The sequence below is a fragment of the Pomacea canaliculata genome, linkage group LG6 (assembly GCF_003073045.1).
Source record: "Pomacea canaliculata isolate SZHN2017 linkage group LG6, ASM307304v1, whole genome shotgun sequence".
Lineage (NCBI taxonomy): Eukaryota > Metazoa > Mollusca > Gastropoda > Architaenioglossa > Ampullariidae > Pomacea > Pomacea canaliculata.
The window spans coordinates 17752323-17776882 of NC_037595.1; the positions used below are offsets into that span (position 1 = coordinate 17752323).

Sequence of the window (24560 nt, forward strand, 5' to 3'; positions counted from 1 at the left end):
GGATTCCAATGACACACATGAGTGTTGTCAGACCACCATAGAAAACTGTTTCCACTACCTGTCGTATCTCCTGACTGGAGTCATCGTAGCTGTCCGCAAAAGATAGGTTTGTTGAGTTAAAGGTGTTCATAATAAATAAAATTTGTGAACACAGAAGAAACAATTGTTTGAAACTAAAACAACTTTTTGTGTTAAAATAAGCGAATCCGAAATGTTTGTAACTAACTTATGTTTGAGAATTTATATCAAAGACAAGTCGTTAAGAATATTTTCTCACTTGTATTAAATATTTGTTTTATATGCAAAAATACATCAATGTAATTATGATCCTTTTGTAAATTGAAGACAAAATATACATTTATCTCCCCAAGAATTAAATACAATACCGTTTCAAATTGCACAAATACTTCATTATTTATTTATTTTTCTTTAAGAATTAGTGTACTGGTAGCAGGGTTTGTTCAAAGTTGTTTGTGTTTTATTTAATCAATAACGAAAACAAATTATACAAAAAATATAGGACTGCAATCTCTAAAAATAGTTGTCGTTAAATAAATAATTTCAAATAAATAAGTCACAAATGAACTGTTGGGAATACAAAAATGGCGAAAGCCTCAGAGCAAAAAAAGCATACGTCTCTTTTTTTAAAAAAAATGAAAAAATAACACATTCGCGCGTGAACACAGACACACATGTGTATCCAGCAGGCGTAGATGCAGAAAGTAGAAAAAGAGTATGTATTTTCTAGTCTTCTTTGTTGACATTACAGATTTTGTAAAAGCGCGAAATACATTCTAATTACGCCCAGTTTATTTTAGAAAGTATGGGCTTACTTACGGGTGTATCTGACAAACACGCCTGTATGCTTTTGCAGGGCGCAGTAGCTTTTTTTGTTTTTTCTGACACATAACACGAATTAGAGCAAGTATTTTTTTTTAAAAATAGAATGTAAGTATGTATAAGCGGAAAGTGTATAAAATGACAAAGATAAATCAAATTGTGTGTTTGTTGTCTTTAAAAAAAAATGTTGCGCAAAGTCGCAGAACAAACACCATCCTGATGCCTCGTGCCTCCCCCAGACTTCAGTGATTTGAAGTACCAGGCAATACACAGATGTTCTTCTCATCGTCTACTTACAGGAGGACCGTAAGAGTGTAAACTCACGTGCCAATACATAATAAAGAAATAGAGAGAATGCGGGATGCTTTCCTAATGATTTACTGATGACAAAAGGTTGTCATCTCTTACTGGTTCCGGTGATTTGGAACAGATATGAACAAGGGAGACGAGACTGTTCTTGTTCCTTAGGGAGATGCTGTGAAACCAGAGAGAATACAGATGGGAAGCCCACGTGCAGATGTCGAGATGTTTGTTGAAAAAAAAAAGCGAACGGGTCAGTGACTCCGTGTTTGTCTGTGTGGTGTACCTGGCAGTGATTTTCCTCAGGGGCATGAAGATCCCCCTCTTAGCAATAATCCAATTTTAATGAGAAGTGAATTTTGGACACCGAAAATGTTGACAGGGCAGAGGATGAATGGGCAACCAGCGTATTTTTTTTAATGTTTAGGCTACAGATTTGATAATTACTATTAGTGACTAAAAGATTACTTTGAGTAAGTACTAGGGAGAGAAAAACATGAGTTGTGGTAGTATTTCTGTCTTTGCATTGGATTGCTTGGTTTTTGCATTTATTAAAAAATAAAACGATGAAAAAACATCGTACTTTAAGGAAATAAAAAGGTGAAATGTCGTGCAAATGCTTGAGTCTTCATTTAAACGCAAAAAGACGTGCACATGACATAGTATGTGTTTATGTGCTGTACGCGTCCGTAACAGTAAAATTATCTTATCCGTTGTGTACGATGTGTGCACAGGAAACTTTTGTGTTTCTGTTCATTATACACATACTGGTTTGTCCATGCAGAAGCACATCGATCCACCATTTTACACACATACATACGCAGACTTCTCCACATACACGTGAATAACAGTCTATTCGCTCGACACTGCAGCGTCAGCATGTACAACGGGCTGTCGTCTGCTATTTTCGTTTTCCAGGTATTTGGGTCAAAATGAAAGTAGCCTTCCTGATAACATGCCAAAGCACATATTCTACGCAGTCTCTCCTACAGAGTCACTGAACTGAATACCTTACACTCCTTACAGGTGTTTTAATTCTGAAACCAGTCTCAATCGGTTACTAGAGTCTAGGTTACAGACGGCGAGTAGCGACCCTCACATGTGCAGGAGAAGAAAGCAGGTCTTTGTGGTGACGTGTTTGGACCGGAGTAGCAACCGTTGACCGACATTTTGAAAGGATTGTATTCCTAATTTTCTTACTGACACCTCTATCGGCGTCGAGGAAAACGGCGATGGCAACATGCAGTGTATCTGATGACTCTACGTCCGTTTGCAGCGTGTGTCTTGAGCCATACAAGGAACGGAATCCCAAAATATTGCCATGTTTTCACACATTTTGCCTTGCCTGCTTAAAAGATTTGGAGATCCATCACTTGGTGAGTAATTATAATTCAATCCCACCAAACAACTTATTACGCAAAATTGCTATGTATAAATTTATACAGATTATAGTTTATGCCTTCTTTCTCTCCATTTAATTTTCTTCTTCTGTCAATGTTTCAAAATTTCATTGCCGGATCAAGTTATGCTGAAAAGACAATTATATGCAGACACATCGGGTTTATGAATTTCCAAAAGTAGTTGGATTTGATTTCAGAGTCCAAATGAAAATAAAGTAAACTTATATATAAAATATTAATAACTGAATTTGTACGGCTCTTGTTCATGTATAAATGTTTGCTCAATTCACCACACACAAAGGATTGCAAAACAAAGCTACAGTCAAATACATGTATACAAGTAACATGTAGACAAAATAAAACCCTAGAAATAAAAGGCTCTACATACTTTGTAATTTCATTATCTATTCAACTCTAAAAAATTTGCTGACCAAGGTACAAATAATTTATCACTTTAATATATAATCACAATCCTAATGCCTCAAAGTTCCATTCTTTATTGACATCAACAAATGAAAAGACCCATATTAGATGAGCTCAGTTTGTTATTACTTAGGATGGTAACCTAGAAAAATTAAGAGAATATGTATATGTGTGTGGAGGAGGGGAGGTTTACATATATTTATAAGCAAATATGAGTATATGAATGTGGGTGGGGGTAGTATATCTATAAACAAATATGTGCATGTGGGGAGATTTACATATATAAGCGGATATGTGTGTTGGGGGTATTAAATATAAGTAGATATGAGTGTTTGGGGTATTAAATATATATATAAGTAGATATAAGTGTGTGTGGTGGTGGTGGGGGAGTACACATGTGCATAAGGAGGGTGGATTATATATATATATGCAGATATGAGTGAGTTGGTGTGTGTGTAGAGGGATTATATATATATGCAGATATGAGGCTGTGTGTGTGGTGGTGGTGGTGGGTACACATGTATACATAAGCAGATAAAAGTGTGCATGAGGGGGGAATTATAGATGCAAATATGAGTGAGTTATTTTATATATATATATATGCAGATACATGTGTGTGTGTATATGGGATTATATATATAGGCAGATATGAGTATGTATGTGTGTCAGGGATATTAGATGTATATATAAGCAGGTATTTGTGTGGGGTTTACATATAATTATATATATAAGCAGATATGAGACTGTGTGTAGGGGGATTATTTATATATACATATACACATATGAGTGAGTAGGTGTGTGTGTGTCAGGGGTATTAGATAAATATCTATGTGCAGATATGAGTATGTATGTTAGGGAGATTATATATATCTAAAATAAGATGATTGCATGTGCATGGGGGGTTACATATATGGATCGGGTGGTATATAAGCAGATATAAGGCAGTGTGAGTGTGTGGGTAGGGGTTAAACATGCATACATAAGCAGATGTGGGTGTGAGGGGGAGATTATATATATATATGCAGATATGAGTAAGTGTGTGTGTTGGAGGGGATGTTTATATATATATATATGTGTGTGCATATGGCGTGTGTCTATATATAAGCATCAATGAGTATGTGTGTAAGGGGAGGATTTTATATATATAGATATAAGTAAGAATGTACGTGTATATATCTCTGTTTAGGTAAGAATGAAAGAGAGGGGCAGAAACATCCCCTCCAAAATTTTTTGCTCGTTTACATGTGTTTATATACTTTGATTTATTTGATTACACATGCAGTGATGTGATTTGCATTAAAGGGCTAGAAGAAGAACAATTAAGTAAGTGAGGCAAAAAAAATCAGCTTTTAATGTGTTGACTGTTACAAACTAACCAGTGAATGTGTGTGTGTGTAAGTGTGAGCAAGGGAGATTGCATATAAGATATACAGTAATGCATGTGAATATATTTATATTTTGAATATCTCAATACCCTTAAGGATGAAAAAATATTCATGGATCATAACCTTCAGGAACTGATGACACTCTGCAAAACATGAACTAAGTGCATGGATGAAGAAGTAAGGAATGAACCAAGCAGTGCTACGTTGCACAAAATATTTCTTCCAGAATTCTTAAAGTAAAATGTTATAAAATCAAATCCCCACAAATACAAGCACTTGTTAAAGTGCTAAATGCTCTGTTTGTCTGTCCATGATAGGAACAGTTTGAACACTATTGCCCTTGTTAGTTATAAGATGACTGGTGTCAAACAGGAATCTGGGTTTTTGTTGCAATTAGTAAATTGCCAGGAAATTGGCATTTACTCAATATATGAACATGTCACTGTAGGAGAACTTGTTTTATTAAATTCAGGCAAACCTTATGCTATTCCAAAAGTGAAGAAGAAATAAATTTATATGTATCTACACACACAAAATTATTTACTTTATCATTTCAACTTCTGAATAGTAAATGAAAGGTGTGGGTGCAAAGGGTATGGTCCTAGATGTAGGGAACTAGGACTTTTTTTTTTATCAAGCTATGCATTCTTTTACAATGTACCACTTTTTTGTAACTGAGCACTTGCTTTGTAACTTAGAAGACTCAAAATTAACCTCTGGTATTAATAATGCTTGTCATTTGTCACTGACATTATATTTTGTGTGTTTGAATCACTATATTCAGTGAATGTATTTAGCAGTTTTCAACAAATACTACAATGTTGCCCTCTCTAAATGCCACTCTGTGTGTTTAGCATGTGTGTAGAAACTTTGTAAATGAACTCCTTGTAGGGAGGAGCTAGATGTGTGTGTATGCACTAAAATAGTCACTTGCTTTCAATCATTAAATATTGCGTCCTCTGGGTTATCAGTGTAATAATGTAACAAATTTAATACAACTTTTGACTGAACATAGTCTATATTTGTAAATATTTACATTTCAAGGCTCATTATTCGTCTTTGCACTCAGGGTACTTCTATGTGACAATTCTTTATTTCCCTATTTTCTTTGTCTCTCATGCCGCTAGTAATCACGCAAACACGTACACCAAGGTGAGAGATCGCTGCCTCACACTCTGAGTTACTTGCACCTCGACTACCATGTAGGATCAAATACCTAACACTGAGACAATGACTTGCTAATTAAATAGGTGAGACCTCGATCGGAGACGACAGTTCGATGTAAGGAAAGAACAAGGTGACGATAGGAAGTAGTTAGCCTCCTTCACATCCACTAACACGCCAACGGGTGTCCCCGCAGCCAGTCCCGGAGAGCTAGTTGAGGGCGACTAGCGCTTCGTGCATGCGGAATCCGGATACACCATAAGCGGGTGTAGGACTCGACTAGCACTCCGGGAGTAGCAGGTAAACGGAGTTGTCCTCATTCGATTTACATGCATACGGGGACAGGTAGGTGTCTTAAGGCTAAAACATTATGAGCCATGTAAAGTCGACACACTTTATATATAAAAGTTTTCTCAGCTACACTGACTTTCTTTTGCTTGTTGTCTGAAGTTTAGGAGCAGATTTGAAGTTGCTGTGATGTTGAGTACAAACATATGACAAAGTGTAAAGTAAATGGTTAACAATATTTATGGTGCTTTGTTTGTCTTTCGATCAACTTACTTATTTACAAAGAAATGTTCCTTTTTCTGCTTTTTATTAGCTATAATAAAGTCGTTTATCAGCAGGCTTTAGAAGACAGAAATGTCTGTGGGGATGACGAGGTGCAAATGAGATCATTGACCTTTCCCTGTCCAACGTGCAGAGCAGAGATCACAGTGCCACCTGGTGGAGTCACTCAGTTTCAGGTCAGAAATAACCGCCGATTTATCACTGCGGGCAAAAACCACCATACAGATCTACCTATGTGCTTACAAAGATTATTTACTAACAAGTTTACTAATTACATTCTAATTTATATATATATACACTTCTACTTGCTTTATAAGTTCAAAATTTTACGCCTTCCAGTCTCTCATTTTTGCATTGAAGGGCGTTGAAGAGTATGGAATCTACAACATTATAACAAGAAAAAAAATGAGTCTCATCCACCATTTTGTAAATCGAAGGTAGCAGTGTATCAAACACACTTTTTAAATATTTTGATTTTGACTATTTCGAAATACAAAACAAGTATATTAGTTGGTATTGAGAACAGCTTTGAAATATATGTAAAATTCATTTAGATGTTTATTAGGACGAGTTGCTCTGTTATCGTGCGTAAAAATTTGTTTTCAGTCCAATTTCTACTTGACGGAGAAAACACTCAAATGTGAGGTATGCAAGCGAGACGAAGAAGCTACGCACAGCTGTACTGACTGTGGTCACAACATGTGCACCCAGTGCCAAAAGTACCATGATGTATTTACCTCAAATCATCATTTACAGCAGTTAGTCAGTAGTAACAAGCAACATTCTCAAAATATTCACAATACAGACTTTGAGGAGAAACGTGCTGACCAGCTCAAGGTGCTGGAGGCGGCGCTGGTGACGATGAGCGAGGAGGAAGATATGTTGCAGCGGGAGAAGCAGGCGGTGGCTGACGTCATCACCAGGCGGGCCGACGCCATGAGGGCGCTAGTGACGCAGGCGGAGGAGAAAAGTCAAAGGGCAATCTCTGAAAAAGCCGATAATTTGGGTAAACAGATACAAAATAAGATGACTACTGCTCGCCAGAAGCACGCCATGATTGTAACACAAGTCCTTAGTGATGGACAGCCCACGTTACTTAGTGATGAGGATTTTGAATATTACCAGCAGCAGAGGCGAAGAGGACAACAAGTGAAGACTCTACTGCACCAGTTCAACGACTCTGCCATTGACCTGCAGGCCGTAGAAGCCTACATAGGTACGGTGTGTGATGACCAACTGAGTGTAGTGGAGACTAGCTTACCTGTGGCAACTGACGTCAGCAGTGGAACCATGACAGACATGTCAGACTATAAACCTGCTACGTCACAGCCGTCAGACATAACAAAACTGACACGTGACATTTCAGACATTGAGGACAAGCTGGCAGCACTAGATGCCCGCACACAAATCTTGGAGAGTCAGAATCAAACCAATGTTTCCTTCTTGAAAGATGAAGACTTCAAGTTACAACAAAATGTTGCAGCTTGTCAGCAAAATATGGATGATTGTACAAGAAACATTTCAAATATTCAAAAAGACATAGCCAGCATGAGCCAGGAGTTTGAAACAATGAAAGTTTCTAACTCTACTTTACAGAATGATGTTGATATCATTAAGAAGGAATCTTCGAGAAATAAAATGAAAACCCAAAAAGTGAAAGATGTCGCTAAAGAATTGAGTACAGAAATCGAGACTTTTAAAGGTGAGATAGTTAACGTTATTATCTCGTTCACATTTGTTACAACGATTTTGTCTAGCTTCGTATTTCTATTTCTTTTACTGTACTTATGTATGATAAAAGACAAAATTACAGCTGTTTAAACCTACTTTCTAATAATAAAACAGTTGGGAAAAAAAACACTCCCTATGGTTTTAAAGAAGGATCTATAAGATTAGTTAGACAAGTTCAAGGATCTTTAGGAACTTTCTTAAAACAAATGTCTAGATATTTTTAGCAGCTATGGGTAGTGTAATCAGTGTGAAGGCACTTGCTGCTAGTGACGAATATTAAGGCGAAGAAACCTTAGATGATTCTAACAATAAAATAGTCTAAATAATTCTTTTTAACTTTTTGTCAATACTGTAATAGCATACAAATTCTCATCTTCAGAAAAATCCAGCATCATGGTGGCATTTAATGCCAGACTCGATGAAGAAAAACATCTAAGGTATATATTGCAATCAGATATTCTGGTCTTAAGCGACGTTACCTGCAACGTGGGGCAGGCCTACAACAAGGACACTGGCATTTTTGTCGCTCCTGTCACAGGAATCTACTTCTTCATGGCCAGAGCGACGAACACCAAGGGGTCAGAGACGTTTTATCTTGATATTTTAGTAAATAAAACTCGCGTTGCTCGGTCGTTGTCCACAGGCGGCATGGGGGAGTCTAGGATGAGCTGTACTGCGCACGTAGTTCAGAGACTACTTCAAGGACAGGAGGTGTCAGTAAAAGCAGGGACACATTTGCCTTCCTCCTCTGCTTCGTTGCGATGTTTTGAAACGTCCTTTACTGGCATGTTAGTGCAACGAGAGTTTGGCGTCCAGTAGTCGTAGACATTGCATCATCATCATCATCGTCGTCGTCGTCATCGTCTCTCATTATCATAATCAAAACAACAAAAACAGCTACGAACTTTACACTTTTCCTAACATAATTGGCGTTGTGTTTTTGACTGGTTACCAACATGTGGCCTTTTTATTTGTTCTTTTTTTCTAATATGAACTCTCTTTTTGATTTTTCAACCATAATGCCTAATAATAATTTAAAGCCCCATATTTACATGTAACATGGCAGTGATGTTTCGTCTATCTTCATCTACCTTTACTTGCTATAGTAGTTAGACGTTATCTTTGACTTTTTACACAGCAACAGATTGTGTAACTGAAGGCAAGTAAATATTGAAATATTGGAGTTTATGAGGACTTACAAATCTCCTTTCTGATAAAATATCTCAAATTTAAATATTGTTTTTTTTCTGAAAATAGCACGAAAAAGATACAGGTATTTTCGATGATAAAAATATCATACATTTTTAATTGCAATTATTTTTTTAAAGTAAAACAAACACTCGAAAACATTTTTGCATTTTTTCTAAAAAAATATAGCGTTTCCAAAACATTCATTATTTAAAATAAAATAATGAACAGAAAAGTAGTTTAACTTTCAAAATCAATTATTAGTTGATAAAATATTCTAAATAAATACATCACAAATAAAAGGTTATAAAACAAATTGCAGATCTCTTTTGAAAAAAAAGCAACAGCAAAGAAATAGCAAGCAGCACACACACATACACGCACAGAAACATACCATCAGTTCCTTTCGATTATTTGCACGAAGCGCTCTCAGCTGTTGCGTAATAAGGGATGAGGGCAAAGGCGGTTTCGTTGTTGACAGTTGTGTAGCTTTTGTATAAAAAGGAAAATATAAAAAAATATTACATTCGACGACACAACCTGCAATACATTTTTGCTTTTATAAATACGATTATTTTCACCACCCTCCCTTGCTAGTCAACGTGCATGTGTGTGTGTGTGCGCATGCGCGTGCGTGTAAGATGACCTTGTTGTTGACGTGAGAGTCTACACATTGTTGACAACTAGGTCACAGAGGTGAGTACAAATGTTCTTGAACGACATTCACTCGCGTGTAAGATACAGGTAGGTGCACAATGACAAGCTAGGCAATGTTCGACTGAAGCGTAAATCGCAAAGAATGTTGTTTATTTACGCCTGTTAACGTACGTACTGATGTGTGAAAAAAGCAATGGTTATTGCAATAGATAAACTAACAAATGAAGAGAAAAATCCAAAGCTAGGCCTAAAGATACATTAAAATGTGTTGTAAATACTGATGAAATTCGACGACAACAGAACCATTATTGTAGCTTGATTCTTTTACAAAGAGATCCTTTTTATGCATTTGTACAAGCTTTAGACAGATGTTCAATAATGTTAATCGTAGAAACTTCGTATTTGTTGAATTTGTTCTGAATTATGTCATCCTAAGCGCACACAAGTGGACCGTGTCAACTGTTGCTTCTATACGTGTTCTCCCCTAACGAAAGGTACCAAACCAGGGACGAGTAACTCAATGGCTGACATTAAAATACGATATGTTATTATTATACGCATATTGTACAATACACAGACACCATGCAACGTAGTACATCACTACATACACGTCCACAATGTTTAAAGACCATGAAAGGTAAAAATGACAATGTATATTAAAACTGTAACTTTCACGTGTACGAACACCGACATAAACGCTTGCGCGAACACACACTGTAAACTTAATCTCTCTCCCACACATTCGCCTACATAATTACACACATTCGCAAACGCGCACACATATGCACGGGTACACAAACAAACCAACTTGCAGATAACATGAGTCACAGTGTGCATCACACTCGGCGCAGTTTGTGATGTCTTGACAGTGATTAGGGACAAGTAAGGTCTGAATTTCTGGGAATTATTTTGTACTTTCGTTTCCTAAAATTCTTGTTCTAAAAATAAAGCGCTGTTACTGACAACACACCAGATCAATCCCGTCAACCGCTGCGTGCTGTCAACAACGCCACGGAACTACGTACATGTCAGGAGCTTTATTTAACAGTCACCTGATTTGACAGGAAGAAAAAAACTCGCCTGTAATCAGACAAGCACTCTTGCTCCGACAAGTTTCGAGATAAGACAAGAGGTCAGGTGACGTGGACGTGGCTGGAGATAACCGTCGGCCGCCATTTTGGAAAGACTGTCGTGTACTTTGTGCGTCTTACCTTCACTGATACACACAACGACGATGGCAACGAGAAGTGATGCTGATGATGCTACATCCATTTGCAGCATTTGTCTGGAGCCGTACAAGGGACGTAATCCTAAGCTTTTGCCCTGTTTTCACACACTTTGCCTCCCCTGTTTGAAAGACTTGGAACAGCACAGCCTGGTGAGTACAAAACGTCTAATGATATGTACAAACACGCGAGGAAGATAAATTAATATACGACCGTATTGATAATCCCTTAGATAAGAGTGAGACAAGCAAAGTACCTTAAAGCTGTCTTAATAAGGTCAAGGTGCCACATAACTCCACACGGCAACAAGCTACATACATAACGATCTATTATTTATACCCACACTCGCCTGTAAAGGCCAGGGTGTGTTTGCTTCATCTCACCTTGTCAGGTACTTACTAATGACAGCTCACAATAAATTTCATTGCAACATGTGTTTAGTTTCATGACGCGATGTACATAATACTCAATAGGAAGAGGAAAAGAATGGCTACCAACACATCTTATTTGAAGGAAGAGGAACATTTTAAATAAAATAATGGGTTCTGCAAATTATTAGTAAACACATGTGGGTAGACATGCATACACAGGATACATAATAATGTTAGGAGTCATATAGCTTCAAAACAGCCCTTCGTGATTCACGTAGAAGCAAAAAACTAATTTTCAAACTTAGTAAACAAATAGCATACCAAAGATACAGCTAATTTAGTAAACAAATTAAATGCTAAAACACTCCTAATTTTGAAACAATTTCAGACTAATGCAGCAGCGTCTGAAGAATATGATGATTAATAACTTGGGATTTTAGGGATTGCAGAATTTAACAAATCTTTTCTGCCTTTTCCTCCCATTGCTATACTTTTTTTTTTCTTTTGGCCTCTTTCTTTTGTAGAGCATACCTTCGAACCACCACTAGTTATATTTGATGGAGATGTTGTGGTCTTTTTATCTGAATTTTAAATTCTCTATGTTATTTCTTTATTTATTTCTTTTTTGATAGCAAAGTTTTCTGTAGGAAGTCTTTAAAACTAAATTTTAAGAAAGCCAGTTTTTGGGAGCGTGTGAAGAACAACATTATCCTAATTCTTAGGTTAAAAAAGGTTATTTAAGCATTCATAGTGAACTTTCACGAATACATATCATGTGTTGAAAGATTGTTTAAAGCAATATTACTAAACTTTGCCACACTAGTAGAATTGATCAAGAAGTCCACAAATGACGTGTTGGCTGCATATGCGCCTTATAAGTGCACCGATGAGAGTGTGAGGGCCTTTACAGCCTAACCTACATCCTTAACACTCAGACACCTACAATAGTACCCAAGCCTCGCACATTCTGACCACAGGACACTCACCACACAGTGAACTGCTTAGGTAAAGACAGTTTACTGTCCCCAGGTAAACTCTGACAATGTCAGAGCAATGGCATGGCATGTTATTATAAGGCTAGATTTATTTAGGTCGCGTTGATAACTATCAAAGTAGTTGTGTAGACATAACAGATAGAACTTCCAGTTTTTTTCAGGCCATTAACACCATGTTGTGTTTGCAAATAAAAATTCTTAAATTTTGTTCAGGTACAGAAAAATATTATTTGTTCATTTTCTAATTATCATACTTCTCTATTTTCTGGCATATTAGCAAGCTTTATCCGACAGAAAAGGAAGTCAAGATGACGACAGAGACAATCCACCTTTGACCTTTCCATGTCCTACGTGTAGAGCAGTTATCACTGTTCCCCCTGGTGGCGTCATCCAGTTCCAGGTAGCAAAATAGTTCCCCAAAGCATATAAATTCCTCCTTTATTTAAAAAAAGCCCATGTAAATTAAAAAATATCATATGTTATCTTGGAACTTGAATATTTCTTATTATTGTCTAAAATCCATGTACAAAGGAAACGCTTTAAAGGTGGTTTTCTTAACACTTTAGCTCCTTACAGCTTTTTTAAAATTTCTACATATACCTTATAAGAAACTTAATACTAATGATTGGAAAAAGTGTTTTAGAGACATATATGTCACAGTGTGTGTGTGTTCTTGCTTAAGACATAGTGACGACCATTGTTTACATACAGAATTTACATCAAAAGTGACAGCAAACATATCCACTTAAAATTACTCATTAATTATAGATACCTTACATTGCATTATCCTGTTTAACTTTTTTTTCAGACTAATTTCTATTTGAACGATGACACACTCACCTGTCAGATATGCGATCTAGGTAACGAGGCCACGTACAACTGTTCTGAGTGCAGCCAAAATATGTGCGATCACTGCAAGCGGTACCACAACAAATTTCTTCCCAGTCACAAGGTTGAACCTCTGACCTTTAGTTGCAAGGATACATCTCAAATTAGCTTTGAGCCTGAAAAGGAGGGTACAATCACACAACAACTCGCGGTGTTGGAGGCGGCGCTGGTGACGATGAGGGAGGAGGAGGGCACGCTGGAGCGGGAGAGGCAGGCGGTGGCTGACGTCATCAGCAGGCGGGCTAACGCTGCGAGGGCGCTAGTGACGCAGGCAGAGGAGAGAAGCCAGAAGGAACTGTCGGAAGTAGCTGAAAGGCTTAGAATACAGATACAAGAAGAGATGGTAGCTACTCACAATATTCACGGTAAAATATTTACATTGATGTCGCAGGAACGCGGTACGGGTCAAGCAAATCCAATCAGCAGAAAGGTGCAGACGGTTCTTCTCAGTGATGAAAATTTACGGTTGGTTCAAGAGCGATGCAGCAGTGGCCGACAATCGAAGTTAATTCAGTACCAGTACAACGACGTCGCCATTGACATGAAGATCGTAGGAGACTACATAGGTACGGTGTGTGATGGTAAACAACCTGCAGGGGAGACCAGCAACGTGCAGGTGTCAGAGTCCGTCTGTGCAGAGTTACAGTCTTCAGAGCGGCAATGGAAGACTATGGCTGTTACACCGAAGCTGTCAGACACAACAAAACTATCATGTGATATTGGAGAAAGCGAGGACATGTTGACACATGATACACCTTCACACTACTTAGAGAGATACAATAGTGCGATGACAGAATTGCGTATTCTCAAGGAAGAGATCTCTAATCTTAAGATGGATGTGAGCATTTTAAAAGAAACGGACTCCATGGCTGAAAAAAAAATGAGAAATTTTGAAGAAAAGTTGGAGAACGTTAAAGAAGAGCTTTCAAGAACGGAAAAGGTAACGACCTCTATAAAGCAAGAGACGGAAACAGTAAAGACCGTCAACTATAAACTGCAAAATGCCATTGACAATATGAAGCTGGAGTATTCAATTATTAAAAGAGAAACGAATAAAGCCAAAGAAAACATTAACGATCTGGAGATAGACCTTGAAAGTTTTAAAGGTAAACAGTACACTTTTGTTTACTGAATGTGTATTTAACATGTAAGCGTAAAAAAAAATGCATTTCAATTTTTCTTAGTATCTTAGTAATAAGAAATTCTCGCCTATTTTTTGTAAAAAAAAAAAAAGCTTTATGTGAATGTGTGTGCGTGTGTGTACAATTGCTCTATAACGTGACCGTTTACATGCTTGGTACAAAAGTTAATGATGATGATGATGATGGTTGTTGCGATCGTAGTAATAATAATAATTGTGACGACGATAATTAACGACGATCATGCTAATGCTGATTACGATGAGAATGTTGATGATAGCTTTTAATAAATACGAAAAGAGTATTGCATGATCATATATATATATATTTGTCTGTGTATTTTTAAAGAAAAATCCAGTTCCATGGTGGCATTTGACGCCAGACTCCATGTTGATATAACAGTTGACGAAGATGAAACTGATATCTTCCTGAGAGACGTGAATTGCAACGTGGGGGAAGCGTACAACAAGAACACAGGTATTTTCATCGCTCCTGTAACAGGTATCTACTTCTTTATGGCGAGAACAGTGAAAGTTAAAACACCAGACTTCTCGCTTGATATACAAGTGGATGGAAATCGAGTTGCTGAATCATTATGGGAAAGTAGTCCGCGGAAAGCCAATGGGAGCTGTGTTGTACACCTTGTACAAAAACTGAGTCAAGGACAAGAGGTCACACTGTCAACGTATACATCGTCAGAGGCCACATTGCGAAGGAGGGAAACGTCCTTTTCTGGCATGTTAGTGCGACCAGAGCTTGACATTGAATAGTCGTTAACGTTTTTTTTTCAGTAAGCCTGAATATATTTTTTCCAACAAAACCGATATGTTGCCGCCATGATTGCCTCATAGACTTAGCTGTCATGGCCCTGTATCGGTTACCGATATTGAAAATGTAATATCAGTTAAAAGTCAATTCACACTCAACCAACATCGGTTTAAAAGCTGGATTCATATTGAAGTTAACGTTTAAAAAATGTAATGTGTTGTTTCTTTTGGCCTAATAGAAACCTTCGATCTTGGTAGCACCATTGCAAACTCGGCAGCCTGATAGTAGAAGTACAAATATTTATTTGCTTGATTTTGTTAAACATCTTTCCTATTTCCCATCATCTCAGGAGCTGGCATGAGAAAGCCTATTAGATAGAATACTAGCTGAGAAAATGATTTTAAGTCCTAGCTTGAGTCTATGACTAGAAGCCTTAGTTGCTATCTCTAGGCAGCAAATTAATCGAGCAGGCTGGGTGATTCGGGTTAATCATTTAAGTCTAGGAAATGTCTTCACACGCTGTCATATCATGTCTTTTTTATGGCATAGACTTATTGTATTTGAAACTTCTTCCCATGATAAATATTTCCTTTTATGATCTCCGTGTGTCATGATTATCAGTTTTTTTTTTTTATGAAGCTTTAAAACCCTCAGCCAAATCCTCATGTAAAAAGATGACATATTGATAATATTTCCCTTTAGTATACCTTCAACTTTTTATATAATCACTCACTGCATGTTTGTATAACTTCAGAACATAGATTCTCTGTAAATGCAAAACCATTCTTTAATGATATCAATATATGTTTACAGTGCATTAAGTCTTTAAACTAATTCTTGTACTAATGGGTATTTTGTAAAAAAAAAATGTACTGTAGATGTGGACTGAGAAAAACGATTTTTGAATCTTTTTGTTTAACATTTTATTTTGACCTTGATTAGAGACTATTAAATTATTAGTGTAGTTAATTTATAGCTGAACAACCTTAAGAATGATTTTTGAAGAATTGAATGTTTTGTTCAGTTTTTTTTTTGAATGTTCTTGTCATGGACTGGTGCACTGCACCAGGCTAATTTATTTTCAAGAGAGGTGGAAACTGGGGAAAAACTGTTGTGCTGGTTTCTTTCACGTTGGACCTTAAACCACACGGTAGAGATGTTAAAGAGACTAAAATGAAGTAAATTTAACAAATTGCCTTTTTTTGCAAATAAAGGACTTGTGTTCTAATTTTAATTTATGTTGTTAATAACACTTATTATTTTAATTGACAATTTCTTTTGAATTATTGTATTTCTTAAATGAGATTTGTGTTGGTATTTTTAATGTAGTGAAAAAGGAGCTGTAAATTTCAATCTGTGTGTGTGTGCACTTGCGCATCTTTTGTCACAACATGTATTAGTTTTAGGAACAGAATGAAAAGGATTATGAATTATGTATCTTTCTTAATTTATAGCATTTGAATTTCAAGCCTTTTCTTCCACCATACCATATGTTTTAATAGCTTAGAAACAGAAGGAATTATACCAGTGTGTACAGGCTTTGCTAGGAGAGGGTTGTGCTTGCTGGTGTTTCCTTCAATGCTTCGAAAAGCCGTATAACTTTTTTATGTTCATCTTTATTTCACAATGATGGTTGCAGCACTGTCGACAAATGCCTTTTACAAGTCTGTAGTACAAGGATTCTTTGCTACTACTGTTCTATTACCTTCATATGGTTCCCAGCGAGATAATGTTTTCTTTTGTGGTAAGTGTAGAGCACTACTATTTTTTCCACATAATCAGTGCTTTATGTATGCTGTTTATCAATACAGTCGGATGAATAACACAACAAATTATATCTGAAGAACTAAACTTCGAAGATCTGTTCTGCTCATGCCTATTAGGTAAACATCAATCTTCGTGTGTGTAACTGAGAAAGAGAAACAATGACAATTCTTTATTAACGAAGGCGATGCAGGTTTCAGGCCTATGCTCCTCGAGTAGTAACAAGGAATAAACAACAAGGTGGTACAGTAAGCAAGACACTCCTTTTTTATTTAGCCCCTGCCCATTACATGTGAAGAATAATATAAGTAGTTAACTAATTACTAAGAAAATAAATAAAAATAAACATGGAGTATGTCATCAAAAGAGTGGAAGGTAAATATGTACAAAACTATTGTTTGGAGCAGATATTTATCACTTATCCCTAATATTCTGTTTTAGGAATGTTTGTTGGAGGAGGCCTCATTAATATATCCTACCTTGTGTTGTATGTTTTCAGCAAGTGGCGTTGAAAGCAATTCAGGGAATTTATTTGATCGGTTTTCTTTTCCAAGCCACAAGTCCGGGTCCGGGTATCATCAATTCTTTGGGTGGACTGATCCGCTTTTCTGACTAAGACTTACTACACACTGCGGCCCGACCATCGGTTAATAGCGGCTTTGAATAGCCTTACCGCTAATCAGTCCGTTCCTCTTTGTTGTTCTAGGGATGAGGATGGAAGTTTCCAAGGAGAATATTACACTGTAAATCTAGCTCTTACTCGTAGGGTGTGCTATGTAGTTTTTCTTTTCTTTTCATTTACTATACACCCGCATTTAGCCGACCTTGAAGTACCCAAACTATACTTTTTTTGAAATGAGTGTGTTATTAAAATGCACAAGAAGACAAAATTTTTATTTGGTAAATATTGTTATTTCTTTGGTATGACGAGGGAGGAAACGTACAAGTTCTAACTCTCTCTCTCAATCACACACACACACACAAAGTGATAAGTAAATTTAAAACTTCTTTTGTTTACATTATTTACGCATACAAGACATTTCCATCATACTCTACTACGTTACTCCTAAACCGCTAATACCTACCGACTCTTTATTCTAAAGCATAATTCTGCTGACTCTCTCTCTCTAACTTACTAATAACTAAGGGGAAAAAAAAGGAATTTCAAGATACGTGAGGCATTTGGCAGAAAACCAAAACACCTACAGGAGGATGTTCTTTTTCCTGCACTTGATTTAAAATGGTCTATTATAGGTAAACGATACGTTTTTGACAATTTCTGGTGTTATTTAAAGAAAATAGTAAAGAAAGTTGCAGAAACAGTTTACTCTTTATTAATTTTGAGTGTATCTGTTTGTATGTGAATTTGTAAAGTTCAGTGAAAAAACATGGTACACGTATTAACACTAATACAGCGAATAACATTGTGTTTGACACAACGCCCTTAGTCGAGTATGTTCCGAATATTGTTGGATATAAAATTGAATAAAAAATTACACAGCATAAAGTTCTGTACACATAGATTTTAATTTCTATCTTTAAGACATGAATTTGTTTACGCATTATTGGCAATAAACTCTACTGACCTTGGTTGATGCAGCAGGAAAATATAAAAAAATGTACTTAACTCTCGTCTGATGTGTTAGCTGCACAGAGCGTACCATTAAGTTTGCCATCAATAGGTACTTGTATGTAGTCATCTTTTCAAAAAGGCAGGTGAATGCCATGTAAAGAGAGCAGACAAAGAGAGTAATGCAGTTTAACTACTCACGTGAGATGAAGTGAGTATTAGGAGTAAAATGTGAGTGTGTTATCCTCTTTGACCTACCATTTAGAAAAACAAAAACAAAAGCAATAAAAAAAAATCCGTGGTTATCTCAGTCTTTCAAGTTATGTCTGAAAACCTGATCAAAAATTAAAGCAATCATAAAACATTCGATCAGAAAATCGTCACTTGAAAACAGAGTTAAAGTAATTCAAACATATTAAAAAAGATCGACCTTGTCTAAAATGTTATAAAAACAAAGATTTTTGTTTTAGTGCATAGAAAACGCCTAGCTCAATGTTGTATAGCCTACTGATAAGGTAGTGAAAATATATCCTTAAGCGACTTATACAAATTATCTTAAAATGTTATTGATACTATCATGCTCATGTATAGTCCGATAATAAAGTTAATACATTCGATGCTTTTAATCTCTGTAAAATATCTTTGTAAAGGTCTCACGAAAGCGTTGTGATCGAAAATAATACACAAAAATGTGAACACAACTGTTAATCTGCGGACATGAATAGACCGCTGCAGACACCGTTACGTTGTACAATAAAGAAACATTAACGATGTCTGCTAAAAACAGTTCAGTGATTTGCCACGTGACGGCTGGCAATAACGTGGCGATGTAGATGACAGACACAACGACTAACATGGAGGTGAGAGCCGCCTGCTGGCTGTTGATGTTACCGGAGGTCAAGGTCGTCTTTTGTCGCCATGACCTCGCTGCTCTCAGCCTGTGGACCGTTATAGTTGTACTGACACACACTGTCACAAAGCAAGCGATGCGTAGAACTGTTTCAAGGAAGACGTCTACCATTATTGTGACTACTGCACGATGTTGCTCAAAAAATGTTGTGGGAGCAAATGACCATTGCTCTTTTTCTAGTGTTTTAGAAAACACAGACGTGTATGAAAATGTATATAACAAACCTGTGCTAAGAAAAATGACAAAGCAAGTTATCAGTAAAGCTTCCAAGGTTCTCGTTCGTATACAACTAACAGCACTGAGTGGAAAGACAACACAAACACATCTCTCCACTGCTATCACGGCGCCAATAAAAGTAGAGGTCGCCCGAAAACCATTAGTAAAGCCAGACAAATAAGATGAGATTTTAACGAAATATTCCTCACCTAGAGCTGCCTCATACAAAGTTATAAAGGACGTCCCGGAGAAAATTGTAAGGACACACAACAAGTGAACACATCCGTGAGCGCGAGAGAGAAGAGACACAAGTTCATTCGGTCTTGTAGTCCCTGTCGCCAGAACACCAGGCAGTTGATGACGTTTCCTGGGATTCCAATTACACACACGAGTGTTGTCACACCAGCGAAGAAAAATGATTTTACTATATGTCGTATCTCCTGACTTGAGTCATCATTAAAGATGTTTTCTAAAATAGATAAATTTGTTACAAAATCAGCCTTGTCAGTTGTCGAGGTAAAGTTGCTCATTTGAATACAAGATTTGAACACAATAGGACAAAGCATTTCAAAAATAAAATTTCTGTTGCCGTAAATGTATACGAGTCGTTGTAGTTTACTCCTGCTTGGAAATTTATATTAAGAATTTATATATAGTCGTTAAGCTTTTTCTTTGATTCGCATTATTTGCAAATCATAGAAAACAATTGTGAGAGAAAATACAAGTCGTGGCAAAATATATCAATGTGATTAGAAATATTGTAGACAGAAGATACAAGTATCTGCTCAAGTAAAAATAAAATACCGTTTTAATATTAAGAACCTACTTTTTTTCTCAAATATATTATAAGGGTAGGAGGGTTCATTACATTTGCTCATTTTTAATTGGTCACAAAAAAGATGAGAAATATTATGCTACACTTTTTTTAAAAAACCTTATTGAATAAATACTTTTTTAAAATGTCATAAAAGAAGTGTGATGAACACAAAAATGGAGTTAGGCTGACACTTTTAGGAAAAGGTTGGGAAATAAATAACACGGACGCACGCACACACAGATGCAGAGAAAAGAAGAAAAATAGCAAGTATTATATATTCATCTTGTTTACATGCCATATTTGCTCAAACTTCAAACTGCAAACTATCTACACCTAGTATGGTTTAGAAAGTATGTGCTTATGCAGACACACATTATACAAACAAGTCTTTTGTTTGCTTTTACAGAGCGCGGAAATTGAAGGACTTTTTTATTATTTTTTCTTGCACACGAAGGGATCAGACTTAGTATCAGAACGTAAGTACGTATAAGTGGAAAGTCAATACACATGAGGCAATAGAAAGGGAACTGTGTGATGGTTGTCTAGAAAAGACAATGTTACGCACAGACACAGAACAAACATCATCATGGTGAATCGTGATTCCCCCAGACTGTTGTGCTTTGAAATACGAGGGAATACACAGATGTTCTCGTCTCTATTCTCGTCTCTATTCAAAAGGCATTGGCGATGACCTGCTACCTTTCATAGACAGTCGATTTTCTGGTGGTGTAGTCATTAAAGTTTGTGCTTTACTTGCTGAAGTTTCGGTCTCAGAGAAAAGGTCTTGTTGTCGAAGAAAGCTAAAGACTAATAATAATCCCTTGCACGGTCATAGTGTGCTCTACTAAGTGACAGGGTCTTTTTAATAATGATAATGAAAACGATGCTAACAGTCTTTGTGATAACTGTAACTGAAAGATGAAATATGAATGAGTGATCGTTGATGTTACCAAAAGGTATACTTGTCTCTAGATGAATAAATTATCATGGGGAGATGTAACGCCAAACTTCATAATAAACGAAGATTATCTTAACATACGTAAACTACAACTTAGAGCCTGCACATTTTTATAGCCCCTGGATAATGTTTTGTTTTGAGTTCAAGCTGCTGTCAGTATCAGAATAACGTTGAATTCCGATGTAAGCTGTATATAGTGCCCTAATCACAATATATAATGATTATAGTAAAAAGCTGAAACATTGATAACAAATACTTCCAGTTTACATATAACATATAAACAAATAATAGCAGGTGTCTTGATATGATTCCCTAAATTACGTCAAACAGTAATAAGACCTATAAAAATAAACATCAACTTTTAGACCATATTAAACTTATTAACGTAAAAGATAGCTTAAGAAATGTAAAATTATCTCGCCCAACATGGTTTCCCCTAGGACACATTATAAATGAATGTTTGTCCATCTCATTTAGACTACTTATATCAAGTGTCAGCGAAAATAAATTAATGTTAAGAAATAAAGTACAATAAATGAATACAAACCAGTTATATCCTCCTATTGCATTCATACAACTTTTCGTATTTTATAAATCTGAAATACTTCTACAGTAATGCAATTACCAATTTTCTAAAACTCTATGCACTTAAAAGACTACCTTATTTCATCGAGTTTATGAATAAGTGGCCTCCGTTAATTTATTTTAAGCTGTTATTCGACTTTGACTTGGGCTACGTGAACGGTAAAATCTTTACTGACATCGAATATTCCGTGTAATGGCAGACTGAGGACCGCGCGGCCTTTCCCAGTGTTTCTATCATCAACCCGTGGTGGGTGCACCGCTGTAACCACAATAGTCTAAATTTGTAACTCTGTACTTAAATGAATGAATATTAAGGGAGGAAACACTGGAAACCTTATAATTCTTTCTCCATGGATTGCTTTTCTTTAACAGCTGAAAAAGTCAATCGATCAGGTATTTTATTGTGTTTGAAAGTAGGCGAAGTTCTGGTTGACCTAGCGCCATGATGTTCGCTGCTGGCTGCTCCATTCAACGTGGATTTGTACTCAAACAACAGAAAATGAGAAGACAACAGTAAGTAATATTTAAATTTTAATGTATATTCTAATAAAATTTATCAAGAAACAAAACCTATAATTTTAAAAAATTACACCACGTAAATGTTTTTAAACCGCTTTTTAAAACGGAGCATCACGTATAGTTCTCTTTATTGTATGTTATTAGGTATCAATTTTTAAAAACATTCGAGGGCATTTCCGCTCCGCAGTTTTCGACTAGAAACCTCCCGAGGTCGATGTCGATGTCGCGCAGTCAATAGATTAATAATAACGTGAGCTTATTTAGCTCCATATCCCGAGTCCAATACGCATACTTAAGAAAGTTAAAATCAGTGGATGAAGAAAAGCAATAGTCAAGTTAAGAATCAAGGATACATCCAAGGATACAATTAAAAGGTTTCGGTCTATACAATGACAGTAAAACTCACAACAAATTAAACATGGTCTGCTTATGCCTGTAAGGTACACAACTGTCCGCAAGTATGTAACTGAGAAGGAGAGACAGTGACAATGACAATTCTTTATTAACTAGGGTGGAGCAGAAAACAGGGAACGCCTTATTTTATCTATCCCTCACCCATCACAGAGGAAGAATAAGCTAAGTAGTTATCTAATTACTAAGAAAATAGCGACAATAATAATAAACTATAACATCAAAATAAAATAGAAAAGTAAAAGTTCTAACTACGATCTATAACCCTTTTTGAAACTGATGTTTCAGTATACACAATCCTCTGATTACTAAGAGCGATCAGAACTTGATACGCTTTACTCTTTTCCCACGATCTTCACACAGAAATATTTATCCAATTGATCCCCAAGTAGATAATCCAATGAGAAACTGGGATTTAAAATATCCTCAACCAAATTTTTATCACATTATTACAACAGTCACAGACGTAACGACCAGGCGCTGACACGTCATTCTCAAATTAACATGACTACTGACAGCAAAGAGTTCTTTACAAATAATTACTGGCATAGTGACTCGCCATTACAGAAATATTACAAAGTAAATGTCCAAACGTTTAGCATAGAGGTTAAACTTTAGAAATTATCCTTTACTCACAATCAAGTCCAGCTTGCAGTCCTCTCCAAGGTTACAATGAACTTTGCTATGAGACGTCGTCTTTGGGGACACACTAATCATTTCTCTCCATTTATAATGAAACTTGTTACGAATGGTCGTCTGCCAACCAACATTCTTCTCACGACCGGCTAACCTGACGTCACACCTCTTTTTTTACATCACGCATACACGCAATCAGACAACCTGACGTCATTCACTCTCTTTCGTCCCTGCACGTGCGATTAGGCCTGCCACTCCAGCTCCATGTGTGATAGTGTGCTAGCTAGTCTCATTGTCTAATATACTTGGCGTTGTTTCTTTTTTCCCCTTCGTCTCCTTCACTCACACACGCACTTAGCCCACCTTGGAGTCCACAAAAAAACCTGCTTTTACCGAAAAAAAGGTTGTTTCCTCTTTTCTGCGTCTTTCAGCTTCAGTGAGCTTCTTAGTCGCCACAACTGCTTACGTTCTCTACTTCTACGTGCACGAGACGACGAAAGAATAAACAACAATTTCTTTGGTATGACGAGGAGAAAATACACATCGCTTCTTTCTTCTAAAGCATACTTCTGCTTACGTTCTCTAACTTAATAAAACTAAGAGAAAGGGGTTTTCGAGGTAGGTGAACCACTTGACCAGACCACCTACACACTGCTGTAACACTTTCTCCCCCAGTAAACATTTGGAAAGCTTAAAAGGTTGTTTTGAGAAGTACATGAGCCACTCGTCAGCCGACCGAAACTTTTACACGATGATGTAGTTCTTGTTCCTGCACTCTATTCAAAAAGGCACACTTTCGTAATAAGATTATTACATTTTAGAAGAGGTTCGAGTGTTATTTGAAAGAAAAAATAAAAAAAAGTCAGGGAGCTCACACATTCTTAAGTCTGTGTGTGTGTTTGTAAAGTTCAATGAGGAAAATAAAGAGTATGTATTAACACAAATGCAGCGACGAACATTATATTAGTCGATTAATTAGTCGAGAGTTTTCAGAATATTGCAAAATATAAAAATGAATAAAATTTACACAGTAAAAAGTTCTTTGCACCTCGATTTGATTTAGAATTTTTAAGACATGCATTTAGTTAGGTTTTTAGATGGTGATACTATCATGTCCGATAGTAATGAT

General features: G+C 36.5%; 2 protein-coding genes and 1 long non-coding RNA gene across 6 annotated transcripts; 2 read left to right on the top strand and 1 right to left on the bottom strand.

Moving 5' to 3' along the window:
• The first annotated feature begins 2074 nt into the window (after nt 1-2074).
• On the top strand, nt 2075-9589 carry LOC112566126 (myosin-16-like). Of its 3 annotated transcripts, XM_025242094.1 has the most exons (5): nt 2385-2516; nt 5599-5812; nt 6136-6258; nt 6689-7784; nt 8193-9589. In XM_025242094.1, exons 3-5 carry the CDS (start codon nt 6181-6183, stop codon nt 8630-8632), a joined length of 1614 nt encoding a protein of 537 aa, XP_025097879.1. In that variant the 5' UTR covers nt 2385-2516; nt 5599-5812; nt 6136-6180; the 3' UTR covers nt 8633-9589. The 3 variants fall into 3 exon arrangements, with proteins under 3 accessions (XP_025097877.1, XP_025097878.1, XP_025097879.1); XM_025242092.1 differs by lacking the exon at nt 5599-5812 and having other exon boundaries at nt 2075-2516; XM_025242093.1 differs by lacking the exon at nt 5599-5812 and having other exon boundaries at nt 2075-2516; nt 6139-6258.
• A 127-nt stretch (nt 9590-9716) lies between these two features.
• On the top strand, nt 9717-16693 carry LOC112566125 (myosin-13-like). Of its 2 annotated transcripts, XM_025242089.1 has the most exons (4): nt 9717-11036; nt 12528-12650; nt 13059-14244; nt 14626-16693. In XM_025242089.1, the coding sequence occupies exons 1-4, from the start codon at nt 10893-10895 to the stop codon at nt 15045-15047; spliced, it is 1875 nt and encodes a 624-aa protein (XP_025097874.1). In that variant the 5' UTR covers nt 9717-10892; the 3' UTR covers nt 15048-16693. The 2 variants fall into 2 exon arrangements, with proteins under 2 accessions (XP_025097874.1, XP_025097876.1); XM_025242091.1 differs by lacking the exon at nt 12528-12650.
• Nucleotides 16081-23519, bottom strand: LOC112566131. Its single transcript, XR_003099536.1, has 2 exons — nt 23432-23519; nt 16081-19974 (listed from the first exon to the last, which is right to left on the bottom strand). It is a non-coding gene; the product is annotated as an uncharacterized LOC112566131 (long non-coding RNA).
• Nucleotides 23520-24560: the final 1041 nt, after the last annotated feature.

Excerpts from the sequence above, each read along its gene's own strand:
- LOC112566125 (XM_025242089.1), top strand. The coding sequence starts at position 10,893 with ATGGCAACGAGAAGTGATGCTGATGATGCTACATCCATTTGCAGCATT. Across the intron at positions 11,037-12,527 it reads ACTTGGAACAGCACAGCCTG|CAAGCTTTATCCGACAGAAA; the intron begins GTGAGTACAAAA and ends CTGGCATATTAG. Across the intron at positions 14,245-14,625 it reads AGACCTTGAAAGTTTTAAAG|AAAAATCCAGTTCCATGGTG; the intron begins GTAAACAGTACA and ends GTATTTTTAAAG.
- LOC112566126 (XM_025242092.1), top strand. The coding sequence starts at position 2,373 with ATGGCAACATGCAGTGTATCTGATGACTCTACGTCCGTTTGCAGCGTG. Across the intron at positions 2,517-6,135 it reads ATTTGGAGATCCATCACTTG|CAGGCTTTAGAAGACAGAAA; the intron begins GTGAGTAATTAT and ends GTCGTTTATCAG. Across the intron at positions 7,785-8,192 it reads AGAAATCGAGACTTTTAAAG|AAAAATCCAGCATCATGGTG; the intron begins GTGAGATAGTTA and ends TCTCATCTTCAG.